The sequence below is a fragment of the Pseudophryne corroboree genome, chromosome 2, assembly GCF_028390025.1.
Source record: "Pseudophryne corroboree isolate aPseCor3 chromosome 2, aPseCor3.hap2, whole genome shotgun sequence".
NCBI lineage: Eukaryota > Metazoa > Chordata > Amphibia > Anura > Myobatrachidae > Pseudophryne > Pseudophryne corroboree.
The window spans coordinates 256815749-256830427 of NC_086445.1; the positions used below are offsets into that span (position 1 = coordinate 256815749).

The following is a 14679-nucleotide window of genomic DNA, read 5'->3' on the forward strand; positions in this document are numbered from 1 at the left end:
ACCACTATAGGTCGACAGTCACTAGGTCGACATGGATGGAAGGTCTACAGGGTTTCTAGGTCGACGTGCTAGGTCGACAGGTCTAAAGGTCGACATGAGTTCACATTTTTTTTCTTTTTTTGAATTTTTTCATACTTAACGATCCACGTGGACTACGATTGGAACGGTAAAGTGTGCCAAGCGAAGGCACCATGCCCGAAGCATGGCGAGCGAACGCGGTGCACTAATTTGGGATCCCGGTCACTCTACGAAGAAAACGACACCCAAAAAAAAAAAATTTCCTCATGTCGACCTTTAGACCTGTCGACCTAGAAACCCTGTCGACCTAGTGACTGTCGACCTAGATACTGTCGATTTGATGAACCACACCCATAGCATGTGAGGGCAAAATTAGGCATGTTGCCAGCCGCAATGTGCCCTTCCATCTCATTTAAGTGAACCTTCCCCCTAAATCTAGAAGAAGTGATCTTTGTGGCACAGGATTCTATTCACTTTACCTGTAATCGATACCTTCTGAATCTTACACAAGGGTTATGAGTCTAAGGCCCAGATTTATCAAACCTTGGAGAGTAATAAACTGCACAGTGATAAAGTACCAGCCAATCAGCTCCTACCTGTCATTTTAAACGCAGCCTGTAGCATGAAGGTTGTGAGCTTGATAAATCTGGACCTAAATGGCCAATGGTTGTAGATTTTTACCACCTCTCATAATGTTCTGTTTCCTCTTTGCAGGGAGTCATGTCCAGGGTATATGAGACCTCTGTAGTTCTTCTTCTTCTCACCCTCCTGGTCTTTGGCATTGTGTGGGTGGCATCTGCCATTGTTGATGATGACTCTGCTGGGAGAGAATCTCTTTATGGTATGCCATTTGGTTATCTGCAATATCAACTATAGATCGTTTGCTATGGGCCTGATTCATTACCAATTGCAAATGTGAGATTGCACGCAGTGAGCAATTATCTGCAAACACATTTCGCATGCGCGAAGGGCAAAAAGCGATCACCATGAGTATTCAGCCTAATTGTAAAGTGAACGCATTTTGATTGACAGGAATTGACTGTTTGTGGGTGCTAACATGGCATTTGTGGGGAGTGGCTGGGAAAACGCAGGCGTGTCATGGCCATTTATGGGACGTGTATCTGATGTCATGTGCGTACGCTGCGTTAAAAAACGGCGCCTGGTGCGATTGCATTGTCATTGATATGAGTGTCGATGGTGTCCTTTTTTTGTGTATGCATTGCCAATCTGCTAATAACTATGCAGATTTGTGAATGCATCGGTGGGCATCTTATCCTTTCTGAGCGACTCTTCACATGCAAATTTTCTCTGACGTCCTAGTGGATGCTGGGGACTCCGTAAGGACCGTGGGGAATAGACGGGCTCCGCAGGAGACTGGGCACACTATAAGAAAGATTTGGTACTACCTGGTGTGCACTGGCTCCTCCCTCTATGCCCCTCCTCCAGACCTCGGTTAGATTTCTGTGCCCGGCCGAGCTGGATGCACACTAGGGGCTCTCCTGAGCTCCTAGAAAGAAAGTATATGTTAGGTTTTTTATTTTACAGTGAGACCTGCTGGCAACAGGCTCACTGCAACGAGGGACTAAGGGGAGAAGAAGCGAACCTTCCTGCTTGCAGCTAGCTTGGGCTTCTTAGGCTACTGGACACCATTAGCTCCAGAGGGATCGACCGCAGGACCCGTCCTTGGTGTTCGTTCCCGGAGCCGCGCCGCCGTCCCCCTTACAGAGCCAGAAGCAAGAAGATGGTCCGGAAAATCGGCGGCAGAAGACTTCAGTCTTCACCAAGGTAGCGCACAGCACTGCACCTGTGCGCCATTGCTCCTCATACACACTTCACACTCTGGTCACTGAGGGTGCAGGGCGCTGGGGGGGGGGCGCCCTGAGCAGCAATAAAATCACCTTGGCTGGCAAAATAACCACAATATATAGCCCCAGAGGCTATATATGTGGTAATTACCCCTGCCAGAATACAGAAAAAAGCGGGAGAAAAGTCAGCCGAAAAAGGGGCGGAGCCATCTCCCTCAGCACACTGGCGCCATTTCTCCCTCACAGTTCCGCTGGAAGGAAGCTCCCTGACTCTCCCCTGCAGTCTACACTACAGAAAAGGGTAAAAAAGAGAGGGGGGGCACAAATTTGAGGCGCTATAAATATTATAGCAGCTATAGGGGACATAATTCAGTTAGTCCCTGCATTATATAGCGCTCTGGTGTGTGCTGGCATACTGTCTCTCTGTCTCCCCAAAGGGCTTTTGTGGGGTCCTGTCTCCTTTAAGAGCATTCCCTGTGTGTGTGTGGTGTGTCGGTACGGCTGTGTCGACATGTTTGATGAGGAGACTTATGTGGAGGCGGAGCAGATGCCTATAAATGTGATGTCATCCCCCTGCGGGGCAGACACCTGAGTGGATGGACTTATGGAAGGAATTACGTGCAAGTGTAGACTCCTTACATAAAAAATTTGACGACATGCCAAATGCGGGACAGCCGGCTTCTCAGCTCGTGCCTGCCCAGGCAATTCAAAGGCCATCAGGGGCTCTAAAACGCCCACTACCTCAGATGGCAGACACAGATGTCGACACGGATACTGATACCAGTGTCGACGACGATGAGTCAAATTTAATGTCCACTAGGGCCATTCGTTGCATGATTGAGGCAATGAAAGAGGTTTTACACATTTCTGATATAAACCCAGGTACCTCAAAAAAGGGTATTATGTTTGGGGAGAAAAAGCTACCAATAGTTTTTCCCCCATTTGAAGAATTAAATGAAGTGTGTGAAGAAGCGTGGGCTTTCCCTGATAAAAAATTGGTGATTTCAAAAAAATTACTAATGGCGTTCCCTTTCTCGCCAGAGGATAGGTCACGTTGGGAAACTCCCCCTAGGGTGGATAAAGCGCTCACACGTTTGTCTAAAAAGGTGGCACTACCGTCTCCGGATACGGCCGCCCTAAAGGAACCTGCTGATAGAAAGCAGGAGGCTATCCTAAAGTCTATATATACACACACTGGTGTTATACTGAGACCAGCTATTGCTTCAGCGTGGATGTGCAGTGCTGCTGCTGCTTGGTCAGATTCCCTGTCAGAAAATATTGACAAGGGGAAAAAAGCTGCACCACGCAGCAGGTTCCCAGGAACAAAAGTCCTCCCCCGCTTCTTCCAAATCCGCCGCATGACGGTGGGGCTCCACAGGCGGAGCCAGGTACGGTGGGGGGCCGCCTCAAAAATTTCAGCGATCAGTGGGTTCGCTCACGGGTGGATCCCTGGATCCTTCAAGTAGTATCTCAGGGGTACAAGCTGGAATTCGAGGCGCCTCCCCCCCGCCGTTTCCTCAAATTGGCCTTACCGACAACTCCCTCGGGCAGGGAGGCTGTACTAGAGGCAATTCACAAGCTGTATTCCCAGCAGGTGATAGTCAAAGTACCCCTACTTCAACAAGGACGGGGTTACTATTCCACACTGTTTGTGGTACCGGACGGTTCGGTGAGACCCATTTTAAATTTGAAATCCTTGAACACATATATAAAAAGATTCAAGTTCAAGATGGAATCGCTCAGGGCGGTTATTGCAATGAAGCGCTGTCCAGATCAGTATACATTTAAAGCATAACACATTTAATAAACATTACACACATAACATACAATAATCACACGGCCTGTGTAATAAAAAAGCCTTTAAAATTATATTTACCCCCGTGGCCACTTATCAATTAATCACTGCAGTATTAATCAACCTAATTCCTCACACTGATATTTGCCAGTTGGAAACAAACAAAGAGCTTAAAGATGTTAGATGATGTTAAAAGCTCCTATATGATCATAGAGCAATATTTAGCTGCCAGTTCATGACATTTGCCAGATGGAAAGCAGGCTCCAAGATGTTAAAAAAGCTCAATTAATGTCATACAGCAATATAGCAATGTAGCAATATTCAGCTGTTAGTTCATAGCATTAGCATGCATGCAGATGGTTAGTGAAAAAAGATGGTAAATGATAGTCTCTGAACGATCTCTTACAGAGAATATATTAGTGCTGAACAGTCCAGCGTGGCCACGCTTATATTTACAACCAACAACACGTGTCTTCAGACCAGGAATCCAATTTGTAGAGTGACGTCTCACTCTTAATAGTTACCACTCCGGTCCTCACGTACAAGTGTTGGATACAACGAGTCTCAGCCGTGATTAGCACTCCTCTTACGCGTTTCTCCGCCTGTGTGCAGATCTGCGGCTTCTTCCAAAGAATAATGAATGACGGTATACTCCTATTAGCCTGCTATTTATACGGAAACCGGCGATATTACTATTTCCTGGTTCCGTACTACGCACATGCGCACACCGTGCGTTCCACTATGCGGTTCATCTCTTCAATCTCAATCGTTGTCAGTTGATTCGTCACACTTACGCAGGCGCCTTATATGCGTTCCATTCATGCGTTTCACTTCATAACATTATGGGGACGCTTCCTAATTATTTTACTCAAGCATATTAATATCCAACTTTATATTGTACCCATCATCATTAGTCATAATAGTGTTCATGTACTTATTTAGACACAATTTAATAATTTAAAAATTTAGAAAACATATATTATATATATCCCAGAACTTTTATTCCCATACCGCTGATATCCACTAACTCAATAATTACTAAATTAATAATTAAATTAATAATCTGTTAATGGTGTATATGCATATCTACCTATATTAATGCAACTATAATATATGTATACGCATACACTACAGAAATAGTGATTAAACAAAATATAATATAATATATAAAACATAATATAATAATAAACATAATAAATAATATATATCTCTACTATCATATGTTGTTCAATTCAACTGTATCATTCAATCCCTGTGGTTTCAATGTGCATAGTCTAAAGATCCAGAAGGCTTCACGCCTACATAACCTATTAAAACGATCACCGCCTCTCTGTGTGCCACTGATCTGTTCAATACCTATTATTTTAATTTTATCATATGTACTATATGGACAATTAGATACATGGTTTGATAGACAATGTGATTTAACCTTATTATTAATATTACGTTTATGTTCCATAAACCTTGTATGCAATAACCTTGTGGTGCGTCCTACATATTGTTTTCCGCAACCACAAGATAACACATATATAACGTAACTGGAACTGCAGTTGAGAAAATCCTTTGTCATGCCTCTCCTTCGTAACAAAAGATATAATATCAACTGATTTTTTATCCGCAAATTTACAAGTCTCACATCTCTCTTTCCCACATCTGTGGAATCCAACAGGTAACTTGGTGGGTAACCAATTACCCCCTTTACTCTCGTTTTTATAATGAGTCATTGTTCTCTTAAAGTGACTAGGTGCTAGTTTACCTTTTAAGTTATCTGCTCTGCGAAACGTGACACCCCCCTTCAACGTGATACAATCCCCTACATGATGATCTAGCTTCAATAATTGACTATTCTTTCTTATAATGCTTTTGATATCTGATGCATGAGAATTATATTGAGTAATAAAGTTCATTGTCATATCCCTTGGCCCTTTATCAACTTTAAATTCACTTTTACGTCCAGTAAATAAAGTCTCTTTCTATTACCTGTACCTCCTTATAAGCCCTATCCACTATGTCTTCTGGATATCCCTGTTCAATAAATGATTTATATAATCTGCATGCTTGCCGCTCAAACCCACTTTGAGACGAACAATTCCTTTTCATGCGTATAAATTGTCCCTTGGGAATATTATCACACCATTTCCTCAGATGATTACTGCGATAATTTAAAAATTTGTGCTGATCCACTTCCTTAACATAAGTTTCTGTAACTATTTTATTATCAATAACAGAGAGCGCTATATCCAAATAAGTAATCCCTTCACAACTAAATTTACTAGTGAACGTGAGACCATAGTGATTGTGATTTAGACTATCTAAAAATGGACTTAAAGGTGCTTGATTTGAATCCCAAATGAAAAATAGATCATCTATAAATCGGCAATAGAGAACCAGGCCCGCCCCAAGCTTACTCCCCCACACATGTTGGGATTCATAGTCCCCCATGTATAGGTTCGCAAAACTCGGGGCGAACCTGGTTCCCATCGCCGTACCCCGTGTTTGTAAATAATAACGTGAATCAAAAACAAAATAATTGTGATGTAATATGAATTTAATCGAATTCAATATAAACTTGCGGAGGTCATTAGTTATTGATTCATCTCTAGATAGAAATTGTTCAATGACCTGTACACCTTGATCTTGCGGTATATTTGAATACAGTGACTCAACGTCACAGGTGACCATATAATAACCTTCCTTCCACCTTAAACCATTAATCAAATTTAAAAATTGTGTTGTATCTTTTATATAGGACTTCAAATTTTTAACATGACCTTGTAGAAATGAATCAACATAATGTGATAAATTATTAGTTAAAGAGCCCACTCCCGAAATAATAGGTCTCCCAGGGGGTGCAGTGAGGGATTTATGTATTTTGGGTAAATGATAATACGTGGGAACAACGGGGTGTAGTGTAAACAAAAAATTATATGTGTCTTTGGATATAGCTCCCTCTGCCTGGCCCTTCAAGAGCATCTTTTTTAATTTTGATTGAAACAATTCCGTGGGATTCCCCCCCAAATTTTTATAAATTTGAGTATTACTTAACTGTCTTGCTGCTTCCTGTAAATAATCGGATAGATTTTGCACTACTAATCCCCCCCCCCCCCCTTGTCCGCAGATTTAATGATTATATCTTGGTTTTTGCACAAATCCTTCATAGCTATTCTTTCACTCTGAGTGAGATTATCCCTTAGATGTTTTTTATCAGCATTATTACACATAACCCGAAAATCCTCCATAGTTTTCTTGTAGAAACTTTCTATATAGGGGCCTCTGAATTGTAATGGATAAAAATCAGACTTACGTCTGAACTTACTTCTGGTGTTTATATCATACACCTTTTCATATGATGTACCAATCAGACCCGTATCATATCCTGTATCCAATGTTTCCAAAATAGATAAAGCAACTGCATCATTATCATCCAAAATAATGGGTGTGTCAGTGTTGCCCGTCTTAGCCAAATTTTTAATCGCAAAATAACGTTTCCTACTCAATGTTCTAACATATTTATTAAGATCCACGAATAATGTAAATATATTTGGTTTACAGGCTGGAGCAAAATTTAATCCCTTAGAGAGGAGTTTTAATTCATCTCTGGTTAGTTCCTTGGAAGATAAGTTAAATATACCAGTAGGTTCTAATTGAGGCATACATTTTTTTTTCCCTCTGTTTCCTCCTTCCTCCTCTACATCCTCTATATTCTGTTCCCTTCTTCTTTTTATGGCTTCGCTCCTTTGGCCTGAATTCCTTGTGAATCTGGGTCTTTGATCTAAAAAAACATTTTAGACAAAATGTTTTTTTAGATCAAAGACCCAGATTCACAAGGAATTCAGGCCAAAGGAGCGAAGCCATAAAAAGAAGAAGGGAACAGAATATAGAGGATGTAGAGGAGGAAGGAGGAAACAGAGGGAAAAAAAAAATGTACGCCTCAATTAGAACCTACTGGTATATTTAACTTATCTTCCAAGGAACTAACCAGAGATGAATTAAAACTCCTCTCTAAGGGATTAAATTTTGCTCCAGCCTGTAAACCAAATATATTTACATTATTCGTGGATCTTAATAAATATGTTAGAACATTGAGTAGGAAACGTTATTTTGCGATTAAAAATTTGGCTAAGACGGGCAACACTGACACACCCATTATTTTGGATGATAATGATGCAGTTGCTTTATCTATTTTGGAAACATTGGATACAGGATATGATACGGGTCTGATTGGTACATCATATGAAAAGGTGTATGATATAAACACCAGAAGTAAGTTCAGACGTAAGTCTGATTTTTATCCATTACAATTCAGAGGCCCCTATATAGAAAGTTTCTACAAGAAAACTATGGAGGATTTTCGGGTTATGTGTAATAATGCTGATAAAAAACATCTAAGGGATAATCTCAGAGTGAAAGAATAGCTATGAAGGATTTGTGCAAAAACCAAGATATAATCATTAAATCTGCGGACAAGGGGGGGGATTAGTAGTGCAAAATCTATCCGATTTATTTACAGGAAGCAGCAAGACAGTTAAGTAATACTCAAATTTATAAAAATTTGGGGGGGAATCCCACGGAATTGTTTCAATCAAAATTAAAAAAGATGCTCTTGAAGGGCCAGGCAGAGGGAGCTATATCCAAAGACACATATAATTTTTTGTTTACACTACACCCCGTTGTTCCCACGTATTATCATTTACCCAAAATACATAAATCCCTCACTGCACCCCCTGGGAGACCTATTATTTCGGGAGTGGGCTCTTTAACTAATAATTTATCACATTATGTTGATTCATTTCTACAAGGTCATGTTAAAAATTTGAAGTCCTATATAAAAGATACAACACAATTTTTAAATTTGATTAATGGTTTAAGGTGGAAGGAAGGTTATTATATGGTCACCTGTGACGTTGAGTCACTGTATTCAAATATACCGCAAGATCAAGGTGTACAGGTCATTGAACGATTTCTATCTAGAGATGAATCAATAACTAATGACCTCCGCAAGTTTATATTGAATTCGATTAAATTCATATTACATCACAATTATTTTGTTTTTGATTCACTTTATTATTTACAAACACGGGGTACGGCGATGGGAACTAGGTTCGCCCCGAGTTTCGCGAACCTATACATGGGGGACTATGAATCCCAACATGTGTGGGGGAGTAAGCTTGGGGCGGGCCTGGTTCTCTATTGCCGATTTATAGATGATCTATTTTTCATTTGGGATTCAAATCAAGCACCTTTAAGTCCATTTTTAGATAGTCTAAATCACAATCACTATGGTCTCACGTTCACTAGTAAATTTAGTTGTGAAGGGATTACTTATTTGGATATAGCGCTCTCTGTTATTGATAATAAAATAGTTACAGAAACTTATGTTAAGGAAGTGGATCAGCACAAATTTTTAAATTATCGCAGTAATCATCTGAGGAAATGGTGTGATAATATTCCCAAGGGACAATTTATACGCATGAAAAGGAATTGTTAGTCTCAAAGTGGGTTTGAGCGGCAAGCATGCAGATTATATAAATCATTTATTGAACAGGGATATCCAGAAGACATAGTGGATAGGGCTTATAAGGAGGTACAGGTAATAGAAAGAGAGACTTTATTTACTGGACGTAAAAGTGAATTTAAAGTTGATAAAGGGCCAAGGGATATGACAATGAACTTTATTACTCAATATAATTCTCATGCATCAGATATCAAAAGCATTATAAGAAAGAATAGTCAATTATTGAAGCTAGATCATCATGTAGGGGATTGTATCACGTTGAAGGGGGGTGTCACGTTTCGCAGAGCAGATAACTTAAAAGGTAAACTAGCACCTAGTCACTTTAAGAGAACAATGACTCATTATAAAAACGAGAGTAAAGGGGGTAATTGGTTACCCACCAAGTTACCTGTTGGATTCCACAGATGTGGGAAAGAGAGATGTGAGACTTGTAAATATGCGGATAAAAAGTCAGTTGATATTATATCTTTTGTTACGAAGGAGAGGCATGACAAAGGATTTTCTCAACTGCAGTTCCAGTTACGTTATATATGTGTTATCTTGTGGTTGCGGAAAACAATATGTAGGACGCACCACAAGGTCATTGCATACAAGGTTTATGGAACATAAACGGAATATTAATAATAAGGTTAAATCACATTGTCTATCAAACCATGTATCTAATTGTCCATATAGTACATATGATAAAATTAAAATAATAGGTATTGAACAGATCAGTGGCACACAGAGAGGCGGTGATCGTTTTAATAGGTTATGTAGGCGTGAAGCCTTCTGGATCTTTAGACTATGCACATTGAAACCACAGGGATTGAATGATACAGTTGAATTGAACAACATATGATAGTAGAGATATATATTTTCTCTATCGTCCTAAGTGGATGCTGGGGTTCCTGAAAGGACCATGGGGAATAGCGGCTCCGCAGGAGACAGGGCACAAAAAAGTAAAGCTTTACTAGGTCAGGTGGTGTGCACTGGCTCCTCCCCCTATGACCCTCCTCCAGACTCCAGTTAGATTTTGTGCCCGAACGAGAAGGGTGCAATCTAGGTGGCTCTCCTAAAGAGCTGCTTAGAGAAAGTTTAGTTTAGGTTTTTTTTCTTTACAGTGAGTCCTGCTGGCAACAGGATCACTGCAACGTGGGACTTAGGGGGAAAGTAGTAAACTCACCTGCATGCAGAGTGGATTTGCTGCTTGGCTACTGGACACCATTAGCTCCAGAGGGATCGAACACAGGCCCAGCCGTGGAGTCCGGTCCCGGAGCCGCGCCGCCGACCCCCTTGCAGATGCTGAAGCGTGAAGAGGTCCGGAAACCGGCGGCTGAAGACTCCTCAGTCTTCATAAGGTAGCGCACAGCACTGCAGCTGTGCGCCATTTTCCTCTCAGCACACTTCACTGGGCAGTCACTGAGGGTGCAGAGCGCTGGGGGGGGGCGCTCTGAGAGGCAAATATAAACCTTATACAAGGCTAAAAATACCTCACATATAGCCCATAGGGGCTATATGGAGATATTTAACCCCTGCCTGACTGGAAAAATAGCGGGAGAAGAACCCGCCGAAAAAGGGGCGGGGCCTATCTCCTCAGCACACGGCGCCATTTTCTGTCACAGCTCCGCTGGTCAGAACGGCTCCCAGGTCTCTCCCCTGCACTGCACTACAGAAACAGGGTAAAACAGAGAGGGGGGGCACATTAATGGCTATATATATATATATATTAAAGCAGCTATAAGGGAGCACTTAATATAAGGATATCCCTTGTATATATAGCGCTTTGTGGTGTGTGCTGGCAGACTCTCCCTCTGTCTCCCCAAAAGGGCTAGTGGGTCCTGTCTTCATTAGAGCATTCCCTGTGAGTTTGCGGTGTGTGTCGGTACGTGGTGTCGACATGTATGAGGACGATATTGGTGTGGAGGCGGAGCAATTGCCAAATATGCAGATGTCACCCCCCAGGGGGTCGACACCAGAATGGATGCCTTTATTTGTGGAATTACGTGATGGTTTATCTTCCCTTAAACAGTCAGTTGAGGACATGAGGCGGCCGGACAATCAATTAATGCCTGTCCAGGCGCCTCAAACACCGTCAGGGGCTGTAAAACGCCCTTTGCCTCAGTCGGTCGACACAGACCCAGACACGGGCACTGATTCCAGTGACGACGGTAGAAATTCAAACGTATTTTCCAGTAGGGCCACACGTTATATGATTTTGGCAATGAAGGAGACGTTACATTTAGCTGATACTACAGATACCGTAAAACAGGGTATTATGTATGGTGTGAAAAAACTACAAACAGTTTTTCCTGAATCAGAAGAATTAAATGACGTGTGTGATGAAGCGTGGGTTGCTCCTGATAAAAAGTTGATAATTTCAAAAAAGTTATTGGCATTATACCCTTTCCCGCCAGAGGTTAGGGCGCGCTGGGAAACACCCCCTAAGGTGGACAAGGCGCTCACACGCTTATCCAAACAAGTGGCGTTACCCTCTCCTGAGACGGCCGCACTTAAGGATCCATCAGATAGAAAGATGGAAGTTATTCAAAAGAATATATACACACATGCAGGTGTTATACTACGACCAGCTATAGCAACTGCCTGGATGTGCAGTGCTGGAGTAGTTTGGTCAGAATCCCTGATTGAAAATATTGATACCCTAGATAGGGACAATGTTTTACTGTCGTTAGAACAAATAAAGGATGCATTTATCTATATGCGTGATGCACAGAGGGATATTTGCACACTGGCATCTCGGGTGAGTGCTATGTCCATTTCAGCCAGAAGAGCCTTATGGACACGACAGTGGACAGGCGATGCGGATTCAAAACGTCACATGGAGGTTTTGCCGTATAAAGGGGAGGAGTTATTTGGAGTTGGTCTATCAGACTTGGTGGCCACGGCTACTGCCGGGAAATCCACTTTTTTACCTCAAGTCACTCCCCAACAGAGAAAGGCACCGACCTTTCAACCGCAGCCTTTTCGCTCCTACAAAAATAAGAGAGCAAAGGGCTTGTCGTACCTGCCACGAGGCAGAGGAAGAGGGAAGAGACACCAACAGGCAGCTCCTTCCCAGGAACAGAAGCCCTCCCCGGCTCCTGCAAAAACCTCAGCATGACGCTGGGGCCTCTCAAGCGGACTCGGGGACAGTGGGGGGCCGTCTCAAAAATTACAGCGCGCAGTGGGCTCACTCGCAGGTAGACCCCTGGATCCTGCAGATAATATCTCAGGGGTACAGGTTGGAATTAGAGACGGATCCTCCTCATCGTTTCCTGAAGTCTGCCTTACCAACCGTCTCTTCCGAAAGGGAGAGGGTGTTGGAAGCCATTCACAAGCTGTACGCTCAGCAGGTGATAGTCAAAGTACCCCTATTACAACAAGGAAAGGGGTATTATTCCACTCTATTTGTGGTACCGAAGCCGGATGGCTCGGTAAGGCCTATTCTAAATCTGAAGTCCTTGAACCTCTACATAAAAAAGTTCAAGTTCAAGATGGAGTCACTCAGAGCAGTGATAGCGAACCTGGAAGAAGGGGACTTTATGGTATCCTTGGACATCAAGGATGCGTATCTACACGTTCCGATTTACCCCGCACACCAGGGGTACCTCAGGTTCATTGTTCAAAACTGTCACTATCAGTTTCAGACGCTGCCGTTCGGATTGTCCACGGCGCCTCGGGTCTTTACCAAGGTAATGGCCGAGATGATGATTCTTCTTCGAAGAAAAGGCGTATTAGTTATCCCATACTTGGACGATCTCCTAATAAGGGCAAGGTCCAGAGAACAGCTGGAGACAGCTTTAGCACTATCTCAAGAGGTGCTAAGACAACACGGGTGGATTCTGAATATTCCAAAATCCCATTTAATCCCGACAACTCGTCTGCTGTTCCTAGGAATGATTCTGGACACGGTTCAGAAAAAGGTTTTCCTTCCAGAGGAAAAAGCCAAGGAGTTATCCGATCTGGTCAGGAACCTCCTAAAACCAGGAAAAGTGTCAGTACATCAATGCACAAGAGTCCTGGGAAAAATGGTGGCTTCTTACGAAGCAATTCCATTCGGCAGATTCCATGCAAGAATATTCCAAAGGGATCTGTTGGACAAATGGTCAGGGTCGCATCTGCAGATGCACCTGCGAATAACCCTGTCACCAAAGACAAGGGTGTCACTTCTGTGGTGGTTGCAGAAGGCTCACCTATTAGAAGGCCGCAGATTCGGCATTCAGGATTGGATCCTGGTGACCACGGACGCCAGCCTGAGAGGCTGGGGAGCAGTCACACAAGGAAGAAACTTCCAGGGAGTATGGACGAGTCTGGAAAAGTCTCTTCACATAAACATTCTGGAACTAAGAGCAATCTACAATGCTCTAAGCCAGGCGGAACTTCTCCTGCAAGGAAAGCCGGTGTTGATTCAGTCGGACAACATCACGGCGGTCGCCCATGTAAACAGGCAGGGCGGAACAAGAAGCAGGAGTGCAATGGCAGAAGCTGCCAAGATTCTTCGCTGGGCGGAGAATCACGTGATAGCACTGTCAGCAGTGTTCATCCCGGGCGTGGACAACTGGGAAGCAGACTTCCTCAGCAGACACGATCTTCATCCGGGAGAGTGGGGTCTACATCCAGAAGTCTTCAACATGTTAATAGACCGTTGGGAAAGACCAATTGTAGACATGATGGCGTCTCGCCTCAACAAGAAACTGGACAAATATTGCGCCAGGTCAAGAGATCCACAGGCAATAGCTGTGGACGCACTGGTAACTCCTTGGGTGTACCAGTCAGTGTATGTGTTTCCTCCTCTGCCGCTCATACCAAAGGTATTGAAGATCATACGGCAAAGAAGAGTAAGAACAATACTAGTGGTTCCGGATTGGCCGAGAAGGACTTGGTATCCGGAACTTCAAGAGATGCTCACGGACGAACCGTGGCCTCTACCTCTGAGAAGGGACCTGCTACAGCAGGGTCCCTGTCTTTTTCAAGACTTACCGCGGCTGCGTTTGACGGCATGGCGGTTGAACGCCAGATCCTAAAAGGGAAAGGCATTCCAGAAGAAGTCATTCCTACCTTGATTAAGGCACGGAAGGAAGTCACCGTGAAACATTATCACCGCATTTGGCGAAAATATGTAGCGTGGTGCGAGGATCGGAAGGTTCCGACGGAGGAATTCCAACTGGGTCGTTTCCTACATTTCCTGCAATCAGGATTATCTATGGGTCTCAAATTGGGATCCATTAAGGTTCAAATTTCGGCCCTGTCAATATTCTTCCAAAAAGAATTGGCCTCTGTCCCTGAGGTCCAGACTTTTGTCAAGGGAGTACTGCATATACAGCCTCCTGTGGTGCCTCCGGTGGCACCGTGGGATCTAAATGTAGTTTTAGATTTCCTCAAATCCCATTGGTTTGAACCATTGAAAAAGGTGGATTTGAAATATCTCACATTGAAAGTGACTATGTTACTAGCCCTGGCCTCTGCCAGGAGAGTATCTGAATTGGCGGCTTTATCTTATAAAAGTCCTTATCTAATCTTCCATTCGGATAGGGCAGAACTGCGGACTCGTCCGCATTTTCTCCCTA

The 14679-nt window shown here is 43.0% G+C and overlaps 1 protein-coding gene across 3 annotated transcripts in view; it reads left to right on the forward strand.

Annotated features, from left to right (window-relative positions):
- Positions 1-14679, forward strand: part of LMBR1L (limb development membrane protein 1 like) — a 183937-nt gene that overhangs the window by 126536 nt on the left and 42722 nt on the right. For 2 of the 3 annotated variants that reach the window (XM_063952689.1, XM_063952690.1), the window contains exon 6: positions 733-859. In XM_063952689.1, the coding sequence (XP_063808759.1) occupies positions 733-859 (127 nt within the window). Of the gene's footprint in view, positions 1-732; positions 860-14679 lie in introns of those variants that run through there. The other variant, XM_063952691.1, reaches the window with a different exon arrangement.